We start from the raw sequence: 24,629 nt of genomic DNA, 5'->3' as shown, positions 1-24,629 counted from the left end.
GAATCTAGGCGTTCCAAGTAGGACAGTCTAGCTAAGCCGTATACAATGCATCCATAGTGAAACTTGAATGAATGAGAGAACATTAGATACAGGCATGTCCTCTCACACCTCCAACGTTTTCGTGACAGTAATTTCAGGACATTGAGGACCTGGAAAGCTTTCTTCTTTAGGTTGTTTATATAAAATGTTGGATTTTTTTTTGTTTTACCAAAACAACGCCTAAAAATGTATGTCCTTGTTTGAGTGGTAGTGCGGTTCGGTTATGACACAGTGTGGGATCTGCTTGTAGCTAGGCCTCCTCTCAAAGAGAACAAAAACGCTATTGTTTTCTGAAGAGAAAATATAAATCTTCTTTTATCTGCCCAGGTAGCCAGTTTATTTATTGTCGTTTTGTGTCCGCCGCTCGCAAGTAGACAGGTTGGAAAAGGTGCATGCTATATTCAGGTCATCTACATAAGCTGAGTACATTATGGATTTTAGGATGACTTTTGTTATCCAATTCATTTTCACTATGAAGAGAGTCGTGCTGAGGATGCATCCCAGTAGTACGCCATTCTCTTTAGTAAGGACCGGCATTGGAGAAAGCTGCCGCTAGGTGGACTCTAAATGTACGGTTATCCCGCAAGTTGTTCAAACAGCTCGGTAGACTGCCGCGGATACATAGTTCTGCTAGGTCACGGAGGATACCGAACCTCCACGTGTATTATAACCCCTTTCCAAGTCGAAGAAGACTCCGATACAGTGTTGCTTGTGTATGAACGCTTCCCGGAATTCTCAATGCGAACGAGGTGATCGGTAGTCGAATAAGCTTTTTTTATATCCACATTGATGTATATCTAAATGTCGCTGGGATTCAAGTATAAAGGAAGACTTATGTTTATAACACTTTAAAATGGTTTCGCTATAAAACTAGTAAGCTTGTTGACCTGTAACTGTTGGGGCTATTTGATAATTTGTGAGGTTTTGGGAAGGGTATTACGATTGCTGGTTTCCATGCCTCAGGCACCTTTCCGGTTATCCACATTTCGTTAAAAAATCTCAACATTGCTTCGACGGCGCCTTCAGAAAGGTGGACAAACATGGCGTGGCGTACATTGTCTGAGACCGGTGCAGTGTTTTTTTTTTTTTTTTTTTTTTACCTGAAGATAACACTATGTTTAGTTCGTGCGACACAATAAGCTGATTCTATCATGCCTGCTCTGAAAGAAAGTTTTTGTATTTCTGCTATAGCTTTGCGCTTATGAATGTGTGTGTGCAATTGGATGAGCTGGACACTTGAAAAAAAAAAAAATGATCACCCAAAATGTTGGTAGGCGTTGTAAGCGTAGGAAATGTGAACAGAGTATGGTAGCCAGTGAATTTGTTAACCTGTTCCCACAGTTTCTTTGATGTAACTGAGCTGTTTATAAAGCACACATATTTTTTTTCGTGAACTTTTTTCTGCGTATCGTCTGATGTTCCGTGCTGTAACTCTGGAATTGTTAAAGTTATATAAGGCTTCTCTATGTTGGGGAATCTGCGAAATGTGTCCCATACTTAGTTTTACTCTTTTTGGGTAATTTACATTAATTTGTCCACCAAACTGTGTTTTTGTGTGAGTGTTCTGAGATTTGCGGTATGGCTGCTATTTCTGCTGCTATTATACATGCTGGGAACTTTTCATTTAATACTTCTATACTAAGGTGTTCAGAATATTGTTTTTTTTTTTTTTTGTGAAGTGGCATTTCCACTAAGAACTGACCAATGGGCAAAGTGGATTTTTCAGCACCGTGGCCTCGTAGGGATGATGGGTGCAGAGGATGATAATGTTAAAACTGTTGGTAAATGATGACTCTTCCTGGGGTCATCTAAAGCATCCCAATCAAAATAATTAAAAACCGATGGGTATACAAAGGCTTAGTCCATTCAGCTCATTTCTCCAGAGCTGGAGCTGCAGTACGTAAAATTTCTCGTATTCAATAAGCCTACGTTATTTGACAGTATACATTCTTCTATAATTTGGCCTCCTGAATCAGAACGTTCACTTTCACAAAGGAAGAGTGAGCGTTAAGAACCCCAACTATCACATATGGATTTGGCAATTGTTCAGTAAGGTCGTCTAAGCCCTGAATGGCAACTGTGAGGTGTGGTGCTCATGCACAATGAGCATATTGTAATTATCTCACGGCTAATAATGTTTACAGCTACTGTCCCAAGTTAGTTTTCAGCGGTATTTCTGTGGCAGGGACGTCGCTTTGTGTTGTTATTGCGACGCTTCCTGACAGTCTGCTAGCCTGTACTCGAACTTTTCGGAAAGTGTCATAGTTTTTCAAGATATCTGTGTACTGTGACCCCAGGTTTGTTTCTTGTAGGCAAAGAACTGTGGGTGCTATTGCCGCGAACCATTCAAATCTTTATTATGTTGAACAGCCGTCCGCATGCGGTCTTATCATCGTGATTCTAGCGCGCGGATCACTTCTGTATTCTTTGTTCATGCTCGTTGTCGCGAGACGCGGCTTTATCATTTCCTTTGTTGCGGCAGATGATTCGAGATGTATCTCGAAGGGTTCCAGCCATGCGCTTGCATTTCTACCATGTTCCTGGTTATGCTAGTCACTGTTCGCGATTTTATCTAGATGTTTCTACGCCGCTTTTAAATTGGGTGCTGACGAGTGAAACGGGCGTTCTTTGTTCGACGACCGCCGAGCACGATTGTTGCTATTGCCGTCACCGAATCGCTTAGTTGTTTTTCGGGTGCGAGTCAGCCTAATAAAGAGTTTCTTCAGTGCACTTTTTTCAGTGCAGTGGGGTGGGATGGGGCGACCGGTCCAGTTCCGCAGTGCTTGTCTGGGTGTCTGTCGCCGAGAAGGCCGCTACCGGAAGCGGCGACTGACGGCCTCTGGCATTAGTCACGTGATCATCTCGCGAAATTTCTAGCCCTGTGAACTGTGCCACTGACTTCTGTGGACGAGGTGGGGACTAGGATGTCGATACTAGGTCCATCGGATTGACCTGCGTGCTGACCGTGACCGAAGGCGGTAGCGGTCTCCCTGTAACCGCTTCAGAATACATGTCCTTGTGTTGAAAAGAGAGTTGTTTGCCTCAGAGTATGAACTTTTCGGTTGCTTTTAGAGCGATAATTTCATTTTCCGTTTTCCAGATTACGCACGACGAATTACGCGCCATGTGTGCCGCTGAAGTTTACTCATTTCGGTCTGCGTTAAAAATCTGTCATCGGTGTGTTTGCTTGCTTGCTTGTTTGTTTGTTTATTTATTTGTTTATTTTCTCCACACGTGACACAAGTAAATTTGCCCGGCAAACCAAAGACCTATGTCCGAAGCGTTGACACTTGAAACATCGCCTAGGGTTCGGAATCTAAGGCAGACTTTATAACTGATGTAGGCTGCGTGGATGGACTTTGGTAGGGTTGTGCTGTTGAAAGTACAATGTGTTTTGTCTTTGTGTCGTTACGTGTGATGGTGATTCGGCGGGTTGCAATCACTTCTTGTTCAGAGAATTCTTGTTCGATTTCTCCATCAATAATTTGCTGTAGCTCCTGTTTCGAAATGACACCCTTTGTCTGGTTGAAAATGCGGGGAAGAGTCACTTGCACATCAAACTCACCAACATTTTGTAGCGATAGCAAGTAACTACTTTGCCCTTTTGTCACTATTTCAACCAGAAGGTCTCCTGTTCTCTGTTTCTTTGCTTTGTAGTTAAGCAGCTTTTTTTATCGTTTTGGCGATGACGAAAGCAGACAAGTCAGCTATTGGTTCATGTGGCAGTGAGTGGATCAGGAAAAACTTTGTAAATGTTTCCGTTTTCTTTGGCATCAGTTTCATTTCAATGTGACCCCTTTTCAGAGGCCGATTAGGTTCCGACTTTTCCACGTGGCATGTATACAGTAAGGGCGCCTGAAATTGTGCCACCTCTGATTCACCCTCATACACAAAGGAAGGTACCGGAGGCCCTCGTCTGGCAGTCAGACGAGTTGCCCATCGGCCGACACTTGATCACGGCCTCGACCGCCCCCGCTTATAGTTTCTACCCTCCACCTCACAATATATCGTCACGGTACAGATGACAGCCTAAGGATGAGGGCTAGGGGTCCGTGGTGCCACCAATCACCAACACCTCGTCACACAAGGTGCCCCAGCGGGACTCCGAGTAACACCGGTGACACCACAATAACGTCGCTAATGGCGTCGCTGACAATTATCGGAATCATAAAGAACAGTGAAAAGTACGCGATTCCGAGAAAGAGCGTCAGGCGACAGCGCTAACAATGCCGTTGTTTCCACAGTCGCTCACATAATTTTCCCGCTTTTAATATTTTTAAATTAAACCAATCAGCCTGAAGAATCACGCTTCTTCAGGTCGCGAGCAGTTCTTTATGTACTAATTAGCTATATAAGCGCTCTCATGCTGCTCATCAAAAATAAAGAAAAGTGCGCGAGGCTAGCGCAAACTCACTTTTGCGACAATGTTTCGTCAACTCGCTGGTAACGGCGGTGTTTAAAACTGGGTCATCGCATAGAGACGCCAGAGACTTGTAGTACGGAACAGGGACGGACTTTGCGAACTCCCACAGCGCACTCTCGCTTGGCTGGATCAGGGCTACGGTGAAAGTGCTGAGCGAGCTGCCGTACACGCAGACGTTTTCCACCAGCGGATGCGTCTTAAGAACCGTCTCGACCTTGCCCAGAGACACGTACTCTCCGTACTGCAGCTTCACCAAGTCCTTCTTGCGGTCTGCAAAGTGCCGGCGGAATAATGCGCACACGTTCAACAAAATGCGCATTCGGAAAGCAATGACTTGTGTAGTACAGAGGTTACCGCACAACATTTAGTAACACGGCAGCTACGATAACTATACCTAAATTTCCTCATCATCTGCGGGCGCGTCCCGACAGCAGAACAGGTGGAGAGCGCCTGCACTTCATGGCTGCATGCTTAGACACCCAAGAGGCCGACCTTCTTCGTGGCTTCAATGCCCCTAAAAAGTACTGCTTCTATCCATCGCGGGCGCAAATTGAACACAAACGGAGCAATACAGCCGGAAAAGCATTACGCAAGAAAGTTATCACTGATGCAGTTTTAGTAACAGGTGATTCGTGCTACCTGCTTCCCACGTGTCATGACTAGAAAAAAAATTGTGCGGTTTTATTTATTTATTTATTTATTTATTTATTTATTTATTTATTTATTTATTTATTTATTTATTTATTTATTTATTTATTTATTTATTTATTTATTTATTTATTTATTTATTTATTTATTTATTTATTTATTTATTTATTTATTTATTTATTTATTTATTTATTTATTTATTTATTTATTTATTTATTTATTTATTTATTTATTTATTTATTTATTTATTTATTTATTTATTTATTTATTTATTTATTTATTTATTTATTTATTTATTTATTTATTTATTTATTTATTTATTTATTTATTTATTTATTTATTTATTTATTTATTTATTTATTTATTTATTTATTTATTTATTTATTTATTTATTTATTTATTTATTTATTTATTTATTTATTTATTTATTTATTTATTTATTTATTTATTTAAGAATATTGCAGGCCCAGTGAAGGGCCCTGGCATAAGGGGCAACAATTGCAGAACAAAGGGCAAAACATAAATTACAAAAACCTGAAAATAAATTTAGACAAGCACAAAGCGAGATGTAGAAAAAAGCAAGTCAGTGAACGGCCTTTTCTAAGGTATCAATCAAGAAGTGATGGCAACGGTAGCTTATTCCCTTCGGTTATGGTGCGCGGGAAAAAAAGAAAATTTTGAGATGTTAATTTTGTCAAAGTAAGGTGTTAATGATTTGGCGTGTGCATTTCTTGTTGCCCTAGACGTTGCCAGTTTAAGGTACAAATAAGGAGCCATTGACAATTTATTATTTTTTAGTAGATAAAGAAATCTTAGCCTTTGTTAATTCTGCGCAGAGATTCAAGGGACTGTATGTTACGTTGAAACATTAGGATAGGTGAGCCAGTGGTGCGATATTTAGAAAATGTAAACCGAACAGCCTTGCATTAAATTCTTTCAAGGGCGTTAATTTTACTTTTTTTTTTTTAATGTGTGTGTGTGAGGATCCCAAACAATGCACGCGTACTCAAACTTAGGTCTAATCATGGTGCTATACGCCAACTGTTTTCCACCAGCCATGGTTCGAAATCGTTCAACCGTCGTGTTTTTATCCTGCTCTCCCCCGTCTGAACGTACTTTGTTCGTTAAAATGCGTACCTTGGGCTGTATAGTGAAGTTATCGAGTGCGACAATCAGGACAAACTGGATTTTTCTGCACACTGAAAGGTTTACGCGTAGACACAAGGAGCAGTGAGGAAAACAAGGATGCTAACTCAAACTAAAGTTTATTCCAGAGACAAGCTCGAATAAATAGGAAGAGTCAACAAAACCAGAACAGTGCTGACAAGAAGAAAATCAGGTGTTACACCGGATACCTTAGTGAGTTGGCCAAAAACCGAAATTCCCTTTCAGAGAAGCAGACGGAAGACTGACTTACGCACTAATATGCATATGGAAGTCTTCCATATTCTGGCGCACATGTTGATCCCCGTGCCTAAATATAATTGTTGTTTTATCGAAGAGTGATTTGCATTTGATCATTTTCTTATCATTTGTGCCGCACTTGCGGCAATGCTTAGGGAGGTTATCAAGGGAATCTCCACCGAGTAATATCAGATGTTCGCCCAATATTTCGTTGACGCATCGTCCCTTTTGGCCAATGTACAATGTAGCACGGGATAACGGCATCTTGTAAACAACTACCCTGACAAAAGGAACAAACAAGGCTGTGTGTTTGATACCACACTCATTATTTCGTCTTTTTCTTTTGCCGCCATCATCCTTCCGGCTCACACCTTAGAGCAAATTGCTGCCAACTTTCGAGAGGCGGAAAACACCACCAGAACGTGGTAACGCCCCGCTACATTCTTTTTCCATGTGCCAATCTCTGGACGTAAGGTATCACGGCAATACTTCGGCGTTCTGTTTCTCGAGGCTTAGATCGCGTCTCTATCTTGATTTGTTTCGCCAGCCTCCCACAAACTTCTCCGATTACATGCTGAGGGTACCCACTTCCTTTCAACATTTCCAGCTGGTACGTACGCCACATTTTCATTCATTGCGTGTAGGCAGGACTTGGAGATGGCGGCTTTAAGACTGGACGTGACTATCGCATTTTTAATGAAAGAGCACTGAACAAGGGTAGAGGAGGGGAAGCCTCAGTTTGCAGGTCAAGCAAACGTTTCGACAAGTGGACTTGTCTTCGTCTGTCTTCGCCCAGGCGAATACATGTCTACTTGTCGAAACGTTGCCTCGACCTGCGAACCGAGGCTTCCTCCCCTCTACCGTTGTTCAGTGCTACTTCATATCGTGTTAGCCATTACCTGTATCCCATTCTTTATCACTTTGGAATGTCCAGATAAAAAATCAGGTAATGATTTTTTGGCCCCAGGGTGGTAAACCCAACTTACATGTCTCAGGCGAAAATGTAAAGACAAATCAAGAAACTGGAGCTTACCGTCTCTAGGTATTTCTACAGAAAAATTGAGACCAGTCTCACACTCCCTAAAAAGTTTCAGTACGTTGACAACAGTCCCTTGCTGGTTCAGGTCAGAAGACAACTCTAAATAGTCGTCCACATATCTACATATCCTTGAAATGAGCTCACCTGATGTCTGCTTTATGGCTCTATATACCTTGGCTAGAAAAATGTTGCTAAGCACGGGGGTCTCAATTTCATTGTAGAAATACCTAGAGACGGCAAGCTTCAGTTTCTTGAATTGCCTTTACATTTTCATCCGAAATATGTATGCTGGGTTTACCACCCCAGGGCCAGAAAATCATTACTCGATTTTTCATCCGACCATTCCAAAATTATAAAGAATGGGATAGTCACTTCCAGTCTTAAGGCCGCCATCTCCAAGTCCTGCCCACAAGCAATCAGTGAAAGTATGGCGTACCAGCTGTAAAGATTGAAAGGAAGTGGGTACCCTCAGCATGTAATCGTGGAAGTGTGTGGGAGGCTGGCGAGACAGGTCAAGGCAGGGCCGCGACCTAAACCTCGGGAAACAGAACGCCGAGGTGTTACCGTGAAACCTTACGTCCACAAATTGGCAATGGACTAAAGAGTGTAGCGGGGCGTTACCACGTTCCGGTGGTGTTATCCGCCCCTCGAATGTTGGCAGCAATCTGTTCGCATGCGCAGAGCCGGAAGGATGATGCTGCAAAAGAAAAAGACGAAATAATGTGTGGTACCAAGCATACAGCCCCGTTTATTCCTTGTGCCAGGGGAGTTGTTTACAAGATGCCGTTATGCTGTGGTGCATTGTACATCGGCCAAACCTGACGATGCATCAACGAAGGGTTGGGCGAACATCGGAGATTACTCCGTGGAGATTCCCTTGATAACCTGTCCAAGCAAACCGCACGTGCGGCCCAATTGATAAGAAAAAGATAAAATGAAAACCACTCTTGGATAATACAACAATTACATATTAGACGCAGGGATCAAAGCCTTCCATATGTGTATTAGTGGAGCTAAGTGCGTAAGTCAGCCTTCCGTCCACTTCTCTGATAGGGAATTTGGGTTTTTGGCCAGCTCACTATATAACAACTGATGTTCTTCTTGTCAGCACTGTTTTGTTTTTGTTGATTCTTCCTATTTATTCGAGCTTGTGTCTTGAATAAACTTTAGTTTGAGTTGGCGCTCGTCCTTGTTTTCCTCCCTTTTCCTTGTGTCTACGCGCAAAAATTTCAGTATGCATGTCGACCAACTCGACCAACTTTCTGCTCTCCTGATTTTGCTGCATTGAAACCAATTTATTAAACATTATTCGAATTTGCGCAAGCTTAACTTCTTCCCCATCCACACTGACGCACAACTTTCGGTGTAGAGTGGAGTGACATTTTTTTTTTTTTTTTTTTTTACTGAACGGTATGATTTCGTGCCTTAATGGCTACCTGAAATTAACTCATTCGTGTGGCTTTGTCGCGAAAACCATTACTGACCACCACACAGTAGTGAAATGACCGAAAAGTGGATTCCATCAGGCGTCACCGATATAACAGAAATAACTTTATCCCCTCCCTTATTCAAGGGAAGCGTCGGTGAATACACCTCCCCTAGACAAGTTTCAGTTACTTTTCTAAGCCCTCTGGCTTTAGTCGTGCTTCCTTCGGCGTTTTTGCTTAAATGGTGGTTGAGGTGTTAGATCCTTCTCCCTAATGCCTGACACACTGGCATAGCAGGGACGTATTTGGCATATCTAGACCCTTTTCGAATTTAACTGGCTTGGTTTAGTTTGCGTGAGTGACATTTTTTTTTTTTTTTTTTTTTTTTTTTTTTACTGAACGGTATGATTTCGTGCCTTAATGGCTACCTGAAATTAACTCATTCGTGTGGCTTTGTGGCGAAAACCATTACTGACCACCACACAGTAGTAAAATAACCGAAAAGTGAATTCCATCAGGCGTCACCGATATAACAGAAATAACTTTATCCCCTCCCTTATTCAAGGGAAGCGTCGGTGAATACACCTCCCCAGGACAAGTTTCAGTTACTGTTCTAAGCCCTCTGGCTTTAGTCATGCTTCCTTCGGCGTTTTTGCTTAAATGGTGGTTAAGGTGTTAGATCCATCTCCATAATGCCTGACACACTGGCATAGCAGGGACGTATTTGGCATATCTAGACCCTTTTCGAATTGAACTGGTTTGGTTTGGTTTGTGGGGTTTAACGTACCAAAGCAACTCAGGCTATGAGAGACGCCGTAGTGGAGGACTCTGGAAATTTCGACCACCTCGGGTTCTTTAAAGTGCACTGAACTGGATGCCCTGAAAAGTGTAATGACAAAAAAGTGTCCCATTTCTTCTGTGTGCTATTACAGAGTATTCTTTTCGATCGTGCCCGCAACAGATCTCCATTTAAAAATGCCAAAGGCGTGGCTTTCGTTTGACAATAGCCCTTGGCTGAGCCCGGATACTTCTGTTGTGCAGGTAGTGTGTAATCGTCGTTGTCCGCCAAACTTCAACGGTGCGACATGTTAACGAAATAAACAGAGAGCGAAATCGCTGGCTGCTTACAATCCTGGTATTGCAAGGGAATTTACGACTATGAGTGGTAGAGCATTCATGTGTGGTCTGCTGAGAGAGGCGCACACTGTGATGTACGGGATTCATAACGTACCAACGATGCGGATCTGGCCCCTCGGCAGCAACTCGGCAATGTCGCCAGTGAGAAACCAGCGCACCTTCCCGTCGTCCTTGAAGCACTCTTCAGTAAGTTCTGGCCTCTTGAAGTAGCCGGCCGCCACAGTGGGGCCTCCGATGACTACCTCACCACGCGGGTGCGGCCGGTCGGTCACGTGGTAGCCGCCTGGAAGATGCACCAGGACGGTTGGTTTGCAAACTTTCTGTTTATTTCCACTTATTTGCTTAGCTTCATGGAGTTTAATCTTTACTCTGCATACCTGAAAGACAGTCTGCAGAAAAATTTTATAGCCATCCATCATCGATGACTTCTGTCTAAGTCCGGTATTGAGCTCGAACGTTTTTTTAAGTTGGTACAGGTACAAACTAAGGAAAAGAACGTAGGCATTGCGACATAACTGTCTATTCTTCGAAGTTTTAACAGCACTGTTTGAAACACAAACCTAATTCTTAGTGAGTAGTTCAGTCACTGGAAGTAGATAGCATTTCCGCAAGGAGAAAATACTTCGTACAATCGCAGGGAAACAGAACTCATTTACATCAACTACCCATCATATGAGCATATGAGACACGAATTATGCTTCAATGGGTCCTCATTCTTTGCACTTTTTGCATGCAAAAATGTTCTGTCTCATTATAGATTGAAGTATTTAGCACGTGGTCTCAGTAATGTGTGCACGCCAGAAGCGACAACCATCAACCTATTTTTCCTGTGGAGGCTTTCAGGTAGAAACCATCATTGGGAATTCGATTTCGTCCAACTCATTATTTACGCCGGAGCGAGAACAGTGGAATGTGTTCGTGTCGTGTAGTCGAGGTTCGTTTACTGTTTACGCGCCGCGAACCTAGTGCAAAGCGATGTGTTGTAAACACAGGTTTGTAGTCTCCCTATGTAAGAGCACATTACAAGTCATACCAAGAGCATAAGCAGTTCCAATGAGTCTACTTTATATAATTAGTACTGCACATTTAGGTACTGGGTACTGAGGAAGCAAACGTGAACATAGATGCCAGCCAGAAATAAAATTTTACACCAAAGATCCTCCACAGAAAGAATAAAAGTGTGAAATACCTCTCTATATCAGAGGTACAATGTTTTGTCCATAAGAATGTAGGTTCTTCTTGCGTTTCACCCTCAAAATGTTTAGAAAGTTGTACAAAAGCTGTTGGACAGAGCTGTTTGCTTGCCTCGAATACTAAGCCTGAAATTGCCATGGGGTGTAATAAAGGAAGCGTGTATGCCCATGACCTCTTAGTGTGCGAGTGTGTGTTGAACAGCCTTGAATTTATTTTCGAAAAAAAAAAATGAAACAAAGTCTTAGCAACCACATAAATGTAGGTCGACTCCCAAAGCTATATTTCATCTGAGGAAAAATAGACATTGTTCAGAGGCAAATCAATAATAATTTTTGACCTGCATCTAACATTATAGTACATGATGCAAATTGGTACCTTGATGTTAAATTCAAAACAAACAACTAGAGCTGGAATAAGCAAAGGAAAACCACCAAAAAATGGCAAAGCGGTAGCAGTCGGGCGCTCATGCGTACGATGAGCGCTGGGACTGCATATGCGCAGAACATTCACTGCTCAGTCTTTCCACTTTGTATCTTTATCCTGGGGCACAAGTTTATTGATTTCACAAAATTACTCACTTAGATTAGTAAGGCGCGTGCCTATCGACACCTGGGTTCATATTCCCAGTTTTCATCGTTTTCAGAAGTGTCGTTATCTCCCTGACCTCGAGTCATCTGATTTGTGGAAACAAAGTGACCAGATGTCAATATCGTTTCAGATTCCAGCCTTTCCACCAATCAAATGGCTCAAGGTCATAGAGATAACGACACTTCTGAAAAGGACGCAGACTCGGAATTGGAGAGAGATCGAAGAGAGGAGCGAGTGAGATAACTCAGTGGCCAAACAGTGACCAAGTTCATGCGACGGATTCTGTTAGATGTCACCTATGAGTGGACGGACCTTCCTTTATGACGAATTTGAGTCAACCATATTTTACCACGTATTCATAGCGGAATAAAAATAATATAGTTTTTAACTAGTCACGACCTCTAGCCTAGGTTTTTCTCTTATTGATGCAACAAGCTTTGACTATTCTATTATTCGTTCACTAACCCTTTGCAATGCCAAAAGAGGTCTTTAGAGGACTACATACACATAAATATGCTAAACTCGTTTCTCGTTGCGCAAATTTCACTGGAAAAGAAAGGAAGGCCAGCCTGCATTAGAGTAGATGAGGTGCAAGATAGGACTGAAAAAAGAATTTTCTGTAAGTGATGCAACTATATTGAAGCAGAATTCGGTATAGGCACGCACGCAGAGCAGGAATAACATTTTTAAGTTTCTTCGCTGCTTACGTAAGACAGAAGCTGTTGTTTCTTTACCGCAAGTGAGCAACCAACACCGCTTGGAAAGATTTTAAGCTTGAAAGAGTTTCAGAAGAAAAAAAGAAGGGACCTAACATACCTCTGCGACTTGCCAGAGTGCTAACAAATCAAGCTCGAAAGAGAATTCTTGATTATCCCATGTAGCGTAAACGCAGACCACGACGACTGTACGCGCACTTTTAAATGCAAAAACAAAAGAATTGTAGTGCCTAAGTCAGTTAGAAAACTAACGCCCTTGAAACGGACACTGTATCCTAAAAATTTGCGTGGTACCATACTATCAGTTAATTTCAAAGTTAGAGGCGAAATTTATTTCGTTGTTCACGCGAAGAACGCACACGCAGGAAGAAGAGGACATACTATGCCTCAAAGACTCCAGCTAAGCATACTGCGAATGGCACAACAACCTTTCGCAAATATGCATGCTTCGTGCAGTACAGAGAAGAGAACAACGTTACTCTCACTTTAACACTGCCTATGCCACAAACTGATATTTCAGGGCTCTTGGCGGCGAAGTGAGAAGTCAAAACAACACTGGTTTTCGGTCTATAGTTAATTTTAACACAGCGGATATTCAAAGATTTGCTTGATACTCCGGATTCCCGTGCACCTATTTTCAAATCACTATCACACGCCAAAGCCCGAGGCTTTCGGAGCGAGAGAAATAAAAGAATTGCTCACCTAATGAGTCCGACCATCTGCGAGCATTTCTATGTGGCACTGCGAAGTGCTAACCTACAAGCTCTGCCGACTGTGCGCTGACATAACTTAAGTCCCATCGTGCACGTAAGTAACCCAACCGGGCCTCGTTAAACGTACATTCAGAAAAGCCAAAATGTTGGGTGTCGTCGAGGAACGAGCTTACCTTCTTCCCAGTCAATGAGTTTAATCTGTGTTCCGTTCAGAGGAGGTCCAACCACACCAACATCGAGGTCGTATTCTAAAAAAAAAAGAAAAGAAAAAGAAAAAAAAAAGAACAGTGTCTTGCACAATTTAGGGGTTCATTTTTTTTTTTTTTAACATTATCGTATCTCATAATGATAAGGTTAGTGGGTTGATCTTTCTACCTCAAAAACAAGCCAGATTTTGAGTGCTGACCCAAGTAACATGCGATCGATTCGTAAGTCAGCTCAGAGGACAAATTTCTTACTGCTGAGTTGTAATGCAGCGAAATCAGCAACGCACGCATCACCCTTAGTCTCAAACAATGGTACCTGCTTTGCACACTGAAATACAGCTCGTTCTTCTATCTACCCCCGCATGCACACATTCATATTAGACACGGCCTTCTAACTGTAAATCACCAATATGATCTATTTTACAAGGGCAGATATTGCGCGCATTCAAAGGAGTTGTAAATCACTTTAATGACTGTAAAGTGCGGCCAAAATACGCCCCCTTAGACCACGAAAAAATCCCATTAGTATAACATACCTTTCTTGTTTTTGTCGAACGTTGATGTATTGCAATGTTATTTTCCCTAAGGTTTCAGACTTGTTAAGAACAAATGGAATAACCGTGCGTAGCCCCAATTAAATATTTAAACAATAAGAATGCAACTTCCTTAAAAACTGAGCGGTAATGTTGCAAAAGTATCTAAGCCCATTATTTGTAAAGGTGCACAACTTAATGATTTGCAAGTACCAGCAATGAGGCGACATCTTAGATTTGAAAGCTAAACATTTTGACAGGTTCGCCAGTGTATTGGGTTGGTAATTAAGTAAAACTTGAAATTTATGTTACCACCACTCCTTCTATTTTAAAGAAACCTGACGTTTCGGAGCCGGCTCGGTTCCTTCTATAGGGGTGGAGCAAGACATGTTGCATAAAGCTTTATGTTAAGGAAGGAGTGGCGAAAAAAGGGGAATATTATTCGCCCCCTCCTCGTCTTTCCTTTCCTCTACATATAGATTAATGTAACAAGCCCTGCGTCGCCCCTGAAGAAGGAGCCGAGCTGCCTCCAAAACGTCAGGTTTCTCTAAAATACACCAAAGGGCTGGTAGGAGAATTTTTAACCGCCTAGCGAATACCATGGACACAATTTTATATATCCATTATGGAAGGTTGTCCAGTGAGTGATAATGGTGAGTTACTGATAAGCAAAGTTTCTAACCAATTGACGGGAAAGTGGAGGAGGGGAAGGGAGGTTGAGAATTCGTTTCTGTGGCAGGCACAATTCAATGTATACCGGGCGTCGCAGCTAAATGTAACCGAGGCTTAAACAACTAAGGTGTGCCCTAGCTGGAAACCAATTGAGAGCTGTTACGAGTCGCGCCCTATCGTAGTATTCAGTATTCTTTCGTTTGAAGAAGTTAACTAATGTTAATAGCAAGTATCAAGCCGGAAGCCATCACACTCTTCCACAGTCTTATTATATACCTACTTTGTAACAACTGTGTTTCCATAGTGCTCTGTTTCCATACACAGATATTTTCCTTTCAGTGCGAAAGCACTGGTTCACGAGGTCTAACCAGCTCACCATTCCCTGTGCCGCCAAAGTGGCAGGCGCTGCCAACTCGTGGTTCCCTATTGAGATGGGAGTGAAATCTGGATGCAGCCTTACAGTGGCTGATATCTCTGTCATACGAACACTTCCAATCCTCATTTAACTCGATCCGCGTTCAGCTAAATGCAAATCGAGGTTGTCACAAGGAAACTTTCAAGGCAATCGAGCCCGAGCCTCCTTGGCTTGTAGCCGAATGAATGGAATAAACCTCAAATATAACATAGGAATGTAATAAAAAGCATGACAGAACATTGTTAGAACATAATACTTGTTTATATTAAAGTATTTTTATACTCTCGGCACCACGCCTGGCGCCACCTAACGCACATATACGAAGGAAACTTCGCAATAAATAGTCATTCAAAACGCCCGCGTAGCACAGGATGCTTCAATCCTTTATGAAAACGTCAATGCAAATCGGGTTCAATAATCATCGAAAGTGTTTGTGACACAGGCATAGACACGCTGCATCTAGACCAAGCAGGCACGTTCTTACGGCAAGGCTTTGTTTCTCTATCTCTCCTGGCAATATAGGCAACATATATCCCGGTCCTCCTCACCAGCATGCATCTAGCCGGCGATGGTAGGACCACAGCGGGAACGTCGTCTACATACCTCCATCTATCAAGATAAACTGCGCCAAGCCAGTGCTTTCGCACGTTATTCATCAGATTTAAACTTTAGATTTACCACCGTTAAACCTCTCCTTTTTTCCCCTTCTGAAGTGCTCTTGCTCATATCGAGTGACCTAGCACCTACTCTAGTGAAAGTTTTGTGCGCGCAACGACTCCCCCTGCCCGCCTCCATGTCTCCTCCTCCGCGCCTTTTTTTTTTTTTCTTTCACTGCTCCTCGCACATAGACGTAATGAACGTGAAACACTTGGAATGAAAGAGCTCGCGCTGCAAAATATTGATCCTCGAACAATTAAAATGGCGTTAGCTTTGTTAGAAAATTGCTTCAGCAGCTGTCGCAAAGAATGCTTGACTGGGCACTGTCTCAAACATGCAAACGCAGCAGAGGCAATGCGGTCGCCCGTACTGTCTTGTATGGTAGCGCCCGCCGTGGTCTCAGTGAGGCCATATCCCTGGATCACGGGACAGTCGAGGCAATTGCTCAGAAACTCCTGCGTGTCTTCGGACAGCGGGGCAGAACCGGACACGATAGCTTTCAGCCGGCCTCCAAGAATTTTCTTTGTGCTCCGGAAGACAACTCTGCATGCACATGAACAAATGTTCTTTAGTTCCATTGCTCCGCTAAGCACTTCCTCTCTTTTATTTCAAGGCAGTGTACAAAACAGATCTAACCAGCTCAAAGTTCATCATTGTATTTAGATGGGCATTCTTGTTTGTATTCATATACAGCAGAGCAATGATATATTAACAGACTGTAGCCACTGAATTTCAAATCAGCACTTACCTCTCAGCAGTTCGTTTTGAAAATGTTCTTTTCTTACCTTGCGTACCGACTTTGCGAAACTAACAGCGCATAGCAGTGTCCATGTTTGCATCACACAAGTTATCGTCGCAGCCAACGTCGGCTGGTGACCTCAGCTTCGCCACCTCGTCGCCAGCTTGCCAGCTTGCTTTTTTCCTGGCCACGGAAACCTGACTTTTGGCGAAGACGGTAGTTCGACTTCGTTCTTCGCCACAAGACCACTCATAAACCTCAGGCATGCCAGCTGTTTCGACGTCACCTCGAGCTTAGTGCTAGCATTGTGGCAATTGTCACAACTGCTCTTTCAAAAGGGCAGCGCCTGGGAACCAAAACGTTATAGAGCAATGCAGAACCTGCACTGGAGAAATGCGAAAGCCTGACCGTTGCTGCTGTGCTGCTGCGATGCTAGACGCCTCGTCATAATTGTTTATTTTTCTTTTCTTATTCTTATTTTTCCCGCCTTTTTTCTATATTTTTTTTAGTTTTTATTTCTATTATTCTCATATTTCTTTATTTCCCTGAACGCCCTCCAGCGTCGTTACGCTAGACAAGGTGAATTAGGGACAGGTTCGCCAGAAGCCTCGGAGTCCTGGTCAGCGCACTCGTCTGGTGCACGGAAGGTTCGAGTCCTGGCGTAGACACAATTTTTGCCATCCCCACGCCACTCATGAGGCAATAAAGGCTTTCGCCTTAAGGCATTGTTTTCCGCAGAGCGTTTCGCCCGCACCAGTTTGTTTTTGTTTCAACCAGAAAACTAGTGAGCGCAGTCCGTGCCGAACCATTTACTAAATACAAGCCATTGGGGTACTTACCATGACCAAACAACGGTAAAAGACCCAACTGTAGCGCATTCCGCAACCAATATCATATCATACGACTGTATTAAGCGTGGCTCTTCTGAAGTAGCAGAGGACACAAGATGACCGCTGCTGTTTCGTGCACATTTGAGAAATAGGAAAGAGCACCCGTTGCTGCAGTGTTTTTCTGCAACTTTTACAACGACTGGAGCATACCGGTTGAGGATGGGCGTAGTGAAGCCTTTCTTTTTCCAGTAGGACTTGTAGGTCATGCCGAAGGCGAAAAGGGCCCTGGTAAATGGGCCTTTGGCCGCCACGGCCTGTTCCACGCCCTTGCGTATGCGGTTCAGCAGCAACTGCGAGGAGTACGCACGTCACAGAGGGAAGCTGAACTCCTTTTCCACGAGGAAAAAAAAAAAGCAAAGGGAGGTTTTACACCGCAAGATGGGCCCACTGCTATTGCCAAATAAAATTAGCCATACCACTTTTGCGCCACACGGAGCGTATCTTGGCGCTACGGATGATTAATGATGACAAGGCCGCTCTGAAAACCCTCTTCACTTCTTAAGACACCGCTCACGACTGCAGTCAAAGCAGCCATATATGAAGCTTTCGGTGCATATGCTGCAGCCCCAATTCGTCGCCACCGAGGTCTTGGCAAGGCCTGCGCACCCCAGCAGCCTACGTCATGACAGGCGGGTGGCGATAAAGTACCAGCAAATGAAGGTGCGAGCACGATTCTGAGTCGAGTCACATGATGTCATCTCGCCCCTTTACCCAAGCCTGTAAGCACAGATTCAGTGGCTGATCCTTTATCGCTCATCCGATTGTCGTGACGTTCGCTGATGGGAGAGAAAGTGATGCAAAGGCCTTGTTAGAATCTCGGTGGTGCCGACCAATTGCAGTCAGTACGAACGCTCGTGGAGTTTCCAGCAAGTTCCATGTTCGTATTTATTTACGTCCACGTCATTGCACGGAAACTCAAGCATCGATAGCACTTCAGTTTAAAAGCGCCAATGATGACCCAGCACTTTTTCCAGAACGTTCGAGAATCTGCAGGAGCAAAGCTTTGAAACCTAAGTAACCCTTGCATGAGGGATGAACGCCGTTCATTATATCATTCCCAGAAGTTCAGAGTAAAAAGCGCAAGGCCCTCGTCCGGCAAATTGAGTACGACATTCATATTTTCTGGACGTACTAGAATGATACAGTCCACGTCAAAATTATTCATACCAAGGGGTTTGCTTCCAAGTTCTGCAGCGCGCCCAGTTCTGTTGAATTCTCGACGGCTATATTTTCGAAAGCGAAAGGGCCTCGTGTGCTCATCCTTACCAAATGTTGGTCTATATATGCTAGGGAGGGAGCCCCGCGACACAGATTTAAAGCAAATCTCTTGGGTCGTATAAATATGTCGGGGGTTGCACGTACGTCCTCGATTCTGTCATTTTTTCTGCGTAATTCATGCCGGAATAAGATAATTTTTAACAATGGTTAACTAACGAGAAGGTAGTTTTTCTCAATATTATTCCAAAGCCTCTAAACGACCTTTCGTGCAACGTGGATCAGCCTCCCGAGACTAGAGAAACCGCTTCAGACCTACGCACCAAATGGGCATAAGTAGTGCTTCACATTGTTATATTGGACGTGACTGCACCCTCGTGCTTTTTGGCCACACGGCACTGCAAATGTTCCCCCGCACGTCTAAAACTGCGGCCGTCAGCTGCTTAAATCTGAATTTGTACGCGACCACATTCTGAAAAATTAGACGTGCACACGTTTAGCTGGTAACTAGAGATCGGATTTCAGGCAAATTCCTATTTTTTAGGCTCATCGTAAGCGCATAATTTTTACATATGAACAGGAATTAGGAGTTGACATTATGTGTAACAATAATTTTATAGGGCCCATAAATGCCTATTTTTAACTTTCGTGCCTAACAGTGGCCTATTCTGGTTAAAATAGGCCGGAAGCACCATGTCACCTACAACTACGTGAGCAAAAGATACCGAAACAACTGTTTTCCTTAACGAAACTTCTATCTGGGCTAGATGGTGCATAGCTTTGGAAGAGAAAAAACAGGCGCACTGAAAAACACACACGAAACGAAGAAAAAGACAGGACCAGCGCTAGCCCTCATCTATTTCATTTGCGGCCACGCCAACGAATATATAGGGAAGTGAAGACACACGCGGAAACAACGTCCGATCCAACGGTTTTTCACAAAACACGTTCAAGATAACCAATTTCTGCCTTCAAATGCTTTATCGATGTTTCGCTGACACACTCTTCCCCGTCTTCCTAATATGATATGCTTCTAGTAGTTAGTTCTCTTCGCCGTGTCACTACCCCTGCCCAACATCTTAGTCTCATTCAGCCGTCTCTCGCACGCCCTAAAGTCTGCGGTATGTTCAGCTAAATTGCTTCGTCCACACCGTAGCGCCCGCAAACGATCCCCTGCCCGGTCATTAACACAACGCCCAGTTTGGCCTATGTATAGGCCTTCCCGTATGTCAACGGAATCTCATAGACGCCTCCAGTACAGCAGTTTGTCAACTGCTGTACCAGAGTAGCGTTAATAAATCAGTATAATATGCCTGACCGTCAAATTGAGAACAGGGCAGCTTGCGTTATTGGAATGGAAAAAATAAATATGGCTTGAGAGAAAAGAAGAGAGCAGATTGGGTAAGGACACAAGCTCGAATTAATTTTACGTGAAAAAAAAAATCATTAGCCCAGATATAGCTCCACTAATCACAGAATGTGGTGCGAACGCGCTGGTCTCAAAATCAACGTAGTGTTTCGTCGATGTCTCGGCCAAAGATCAAGATTAAAGGACAGATCACATGGTCTAAGGTTAAGGTCAAATATCTGGAGTGGTCAGATGGCGGTCGATCGTGGTCTAATGGTGGTGATCCATGGCCACCGATGGCCATGTTACACATTGGCTAAGGTTAGCATTGTCGGAGTTTGGCAGAGGCTGCAAAATGACATCGGCCAAATCCGCCCTGCGAGTTTAGTAGCACTTCCGCACTGAAACGGGCCTGTGCAAGGCATGAAATTCGAAAGATAACCGGTCAATTCCAAGGGAACGCAAGCGTAGTAGAATGGAAGGTAGAAAGTCAGTTGGGCGGATGAGATTGCGGGGACTATGGGGCCGCAGCTGGCGCAGGACTGGGTTACTTGGAGGGATATTGGAAGGAGGCCTTTGTCCTGCAGTGGGCGTAGTCGCGACTGATGACAACGAGAATGTCGATGGTGGTGTGGCGGCGATGAACCAGGTTGTCCTTGCTTTGCGTTACGACGCGTTTTTCTGCGGGATTCGTAAACGCTCTAAAAACAAAAATTCCAAGTGGGGTTACATGGCATGCTCACATCCGACTTGCACGGTGAATAGAGGAAGAATATATTTGAGACTAAGTCAAGCCCACAGTTTTCTGCGACTAGTTTACTCTTTTTGTTTAAGTCAAAACATATTTCGAAGTTTATACAGTGCCCGTAAACATTTATCAAGGAGGTGTTTCCGGGTATTAATGTCGCCCAAGACAGTTTATAGGATGCTGGCCCAGGAGTTGGTCCAATTAAAATATTTAAGTGCTATTTCGCATGCATTTTTCACAGCTGGCTCAAAGAGCGCCTGCATTGGTTACATATTTTGCCGACTGACAAAGCCATCGCTTCTTAAAACTGAATGCGCTTTATCGTGCGGTGTAGAAAGGCAAACTTAGACAATAAGTAGCTATCTTGCACCAGTTGAAAGTAAAACAAAGATATAAAGTGATGAGACGTTTAAAACGGATGATATATGACAACCCTTTCTGGTGCCCTTGAGGAAGCCAGGGCAACTTGCAAAAGAAGAAAAGTAATGCGCATCGACGCTTCCCTTTTAAATGAAACTAGTAATCTACTTTGATTCATTGCACTGATTCATTCAAATGTTTGCTCAATGGCAAACGAAAACGATCGTAACTACGTGCTATTCATCCACTTCTGCTGTGAATTATTCGGCGGTTCTCGCTACAACATTGGGCAAGAGATGCCTAGCATTAAGCGCACATGACTGTAGTCAACTGCACCTGAATATTTCGTTGTTGTCTACGACTCAGCACCAGCCCAAAAGAGGGGCCAGTGAATTTCGATTAACCTGTTTCCTGACCTCAGCAAGAGCGAACCGTAGATTAGTAATGAGATATTTATTGTGCTATGTCGTTCGTGAAGAGTAACCAGCAGTGAACGATTTCCCATTAGGTGGTCCATTGGTCGCAACAAAGGAATTAAAGAAAGGCGGAAGAGCACAATTTGGCGGGGAGTGTAAAAGAGGTCATTATTTAAATTATAATTCTAATCCGTACTTGTCACTTTTGTTTTGTGATAGACGCTAGACATGACACTCACCGGCACAGCGATCATGGCGGTTGGCTTCAGCAAAGGCGCATCTCCAGGGACCCCGGGCATAAGCGCTGTGCCCTAGCCAATAAGAAATGAGGTATCAGCCACCCTCTAAACATAGTTCTGTTTTCAATACGATAGAGTGCCCTGGAGCCCCAAATCAAATAATAATAGGCAGTTTTACCTGATCAGTAAGGGTGAGGGGGCTTGCGTAACCAATTCTCACGCCGAGTGACATAAAGGTTAACTCTGAAAATAAAAGTAAATAAAGAAGAAAAATGGAAACGTTCACCGAATATATAGCGCTCATCAGGGGTCTAAAACAACACGTCAGCGTGGATTACAAACCTGACTGTGCAGCAAAAGATTGCAAAGACTAGCTGAACAAAGTAAAGCGTTAAATATACCAGCTTGGTGAGGCGCCATTTACATCAAGGTGCTTACGGCTCTACAAAACCACAGCCGTTAATCGCACTGCGATCAAAAAAACTAGCGTAGCTGACCCAACAAGCCGTGAAAAGCATACACTACAGAAGCAGTAAGCATTTACGATTCAAGGAAAGTTGTACAGCGTTTGCTATGAAACAGCAGCCCATCCGCCGTAAAAGTAAAAATTCTGCATACAACCAATTACATTGTGGTGATGCACATGAATCCCCGGTCACATTATAAAAGCCACGCGTAATAACCTGCGAATTAACGCGCGCGCTGTTAGGGACGATCTGAGAGGAGGCCACACCGGCTGCCTCCCACTTAATCCCAGTCTCCCGCAGCGACGCAGCCACGACTTCGCCGCTTTGCTCCCTGCGTAACCTGTAGACCTCCTCTCCACGGTCATATCTCTCTTGTCTGTCTCTCTTGTCGCCCGGTCATCGTACGCACTTACTGCTGCGGCCCGTGAGCGCGAAGAGACATCAGGTGAGCAAAACGCTCTTCTCACCCTTTTCGCGTGTGCTTCCCCATTTCTGTCGTTTTATTTCACCCCAGTACGCCAGCGAGACGGGACGTTCGCTCGCTACGGTACGGCGGTTATATTTGAGTGCTGCAATTTGTCGTGTACTCGGGCAGAATAAAGCCTGCTTGAGTACGCAACTCGTGTTTGTTCCATTTGGCCCGAACCCGCCGCAGTAGCAACTTCTCGCGCCGCAGGTTGGGGCCACAGCTCTGACTGTTGGGCTGGCACTCTGGGGCTAGAAGGCGACTTCTGCGTCCAGCCCCCTTTGAAGCGTTATTTCAAGAGTAACCCCATAATTCTAACTCCATACAACCAACCAGGCAAAGATTAAGGCACTGCATTGTCGGAAACTTTTGTGAAGCGCAATTAACGCAAAAACTTATCTAGGCGCGAATACTGTTCTGACCTCGGCGTTCATGTCGTTGGCTATCATTATTAGCCAAAGTGCTCCAACGCTTTATAAATTTTTCTATATTAAGGCTGCATCAGTTGCCAATTCAAACAAGAGTTACTTTTGAAGTTATCGCCGTGCGTGGAGTCGATCACACTTATCTGGAGTGCTCGATCGACGTGCTTCAAAGCAAACTAAGTCAAATATTGACGCAGCTGCTTATGTGCCGTTCGCGCGACTTTGCTGTGGCGCTCGCAAATTTCGCAAGTAATATCAGAAATATTAGTTTCACTTTTATCTGGGAACCAGCTCTGTAAAGCTAGGTGATGGATTCAGAAATTTATAGCGGGCATCTTTTTTTTTTTTTTTTTTTTTTGCTTCCCTCCACATTCAAGGGCATCCCATTGGTCAAAGCCCACAGGAAGCAGAAAAACATTTGAATGGAGAAAGATGAAAGCGTCGAAAAACAACAGCCGCTTTTGTTCAGCCGCCTTTCTTGTCATGGCGACTAACTTTGCAGAGTTCCCATAACTGAGCTCAGTACATCAGCCGCATCAAGCACAATGCCACAGGCAGATTCCTTCAGGGAGCGAATAAACCATTGTGCGCATGCCTTGAACTTTGGTTCTTTTGTGCCCCGCTGCAGTAAAACCTGCGGAAAGGCTGTCGCGACAGCTTCGCTTTCCGAATTCACAAATTAGGCTTCCCTCACGCCACAAAAGCCTAAATGAGAGGCCACCGATTGCGATAGCTTTAACTAGCGGGTGCAGCAGGCGAACAGTCCACAGCTTAATCCAACGGTCCCATTCTTTCAACGCAACAATAAGCGCGATTGTGCTCGCAGGCTCTGACGCTTACCCAGGATTATCGCGGTGGGTTTGGATCGAAGGCAGAGTGCAATATTTAACAAATCTGTTACAACTGGACTTTTCCCGGATTTCAGCGGCATGCATATAAATAACGGTGGTAATTCCAGCTGTGACGTGCAATGCTGAAGTGCAGATCGAGCGAGCTTGTTAGATCTGAACTGAGGGTGACGGGAAGTGGTCCTTGGAGTTTCGATGCGAGCCCACATCCGCACCTAGTAACACTCGGGTCTTGATCATGCAGATGGGTATAGGCAGAAACATTATTAAGAAAAAAAGGTCCCGGATGAGGGAGGAAAATGCCACTCGACGTGACTGGGACAAAATATCGTTACACTGCTCAGAGGCGTAAAGAATAGCATAACGCAATTCTTAATAAAAGCACAACAAAATCAAAACCTTGTCTGTGTGATAAAATGAAGCGTAGAAACATAATAGCTTAACTAAACCCAAGGAACGAATTGCACACTAGGAGTGCAGGGCAGCATAGGTCAATGCCTTCTGGAACCTTAAGGTACAATAAATGAAATAAAATCGAAATATTCTAACGGCTGTTGAATTACGGACTCCAAAGGCAAGGGATCGATGCAAAGCACGCTTACTGCATCTCTGAGACTAACAAGATTATGACGCACAATCGGATGCCAAAGAGCGCAG

At 43.8% G+C, this 24,629-nt stretch overlaps 1 protein-coding gene across 2 annotated transcripts in view; it reads right to left on the bottom strand.

Annotated features, from left to right (window-relative positions):
* The window catches only part of LOC146204968 (long-chain-fatty-acid--CoA ligase 4-like), a 53,268-nt gene that overhangs the window by 5,205 nt on the left and 23,434 nt on the right, over positions 1–24,629 (bottom strand). For both annotated transcript variants that reach the window (XM_084586737.1, XM_084586741.1), the window contains exons 10-16: positions 21,945–22,009; positions 21,767–21,838; positions 17,591–17,730; positions 16,182–16,354; positions 13,502–13,576; positions 10,212–10,400; positions 4,454–4,732 (exon numbers count right to left, since the gene is read on the bottom strand). In XM_084586737.1, the coding sequence (XP_084442863.1) occupies positions 4,454–4,732; positions 10,212–10,400; positions 13,502–13,576; positions 16,182–16,354; positions 17,591–17,730; positions 21,767–21,838; positions 21,945–22,009 (993 nt within the window). The remainder of the gene's footprint in view (positions 1–4,453; positions 4,733–10,211; positions 10,401–13,501; positions 13,577–16,181; positions 16,355–17,590; positions 17,731–21,766; positions 21,839–21,944; positions 22,010–24,629) is intronic.

This window comes from Amblyomma maculatum, chromosome 1, assembly GCF_055883805.1.
Source record: "Amblyomma maculatum isolate TAMU_Amacu chromosome 1, ASM5588380v1, whole genome shotgun sequence".
NCBI classification, from domain to species: domain Eukaryota; kingdom Metazoa; phylum Arthropoda; class Arachnida; order Ixodida; family Ixodidae; genus Amblyomma; species Amblyomma maculatum.
The sequence above is the reverse complement of the archived record's forward strand: the minus strand, read 5'-3'. Positions and strand labels throughout refer to the sequence as shown.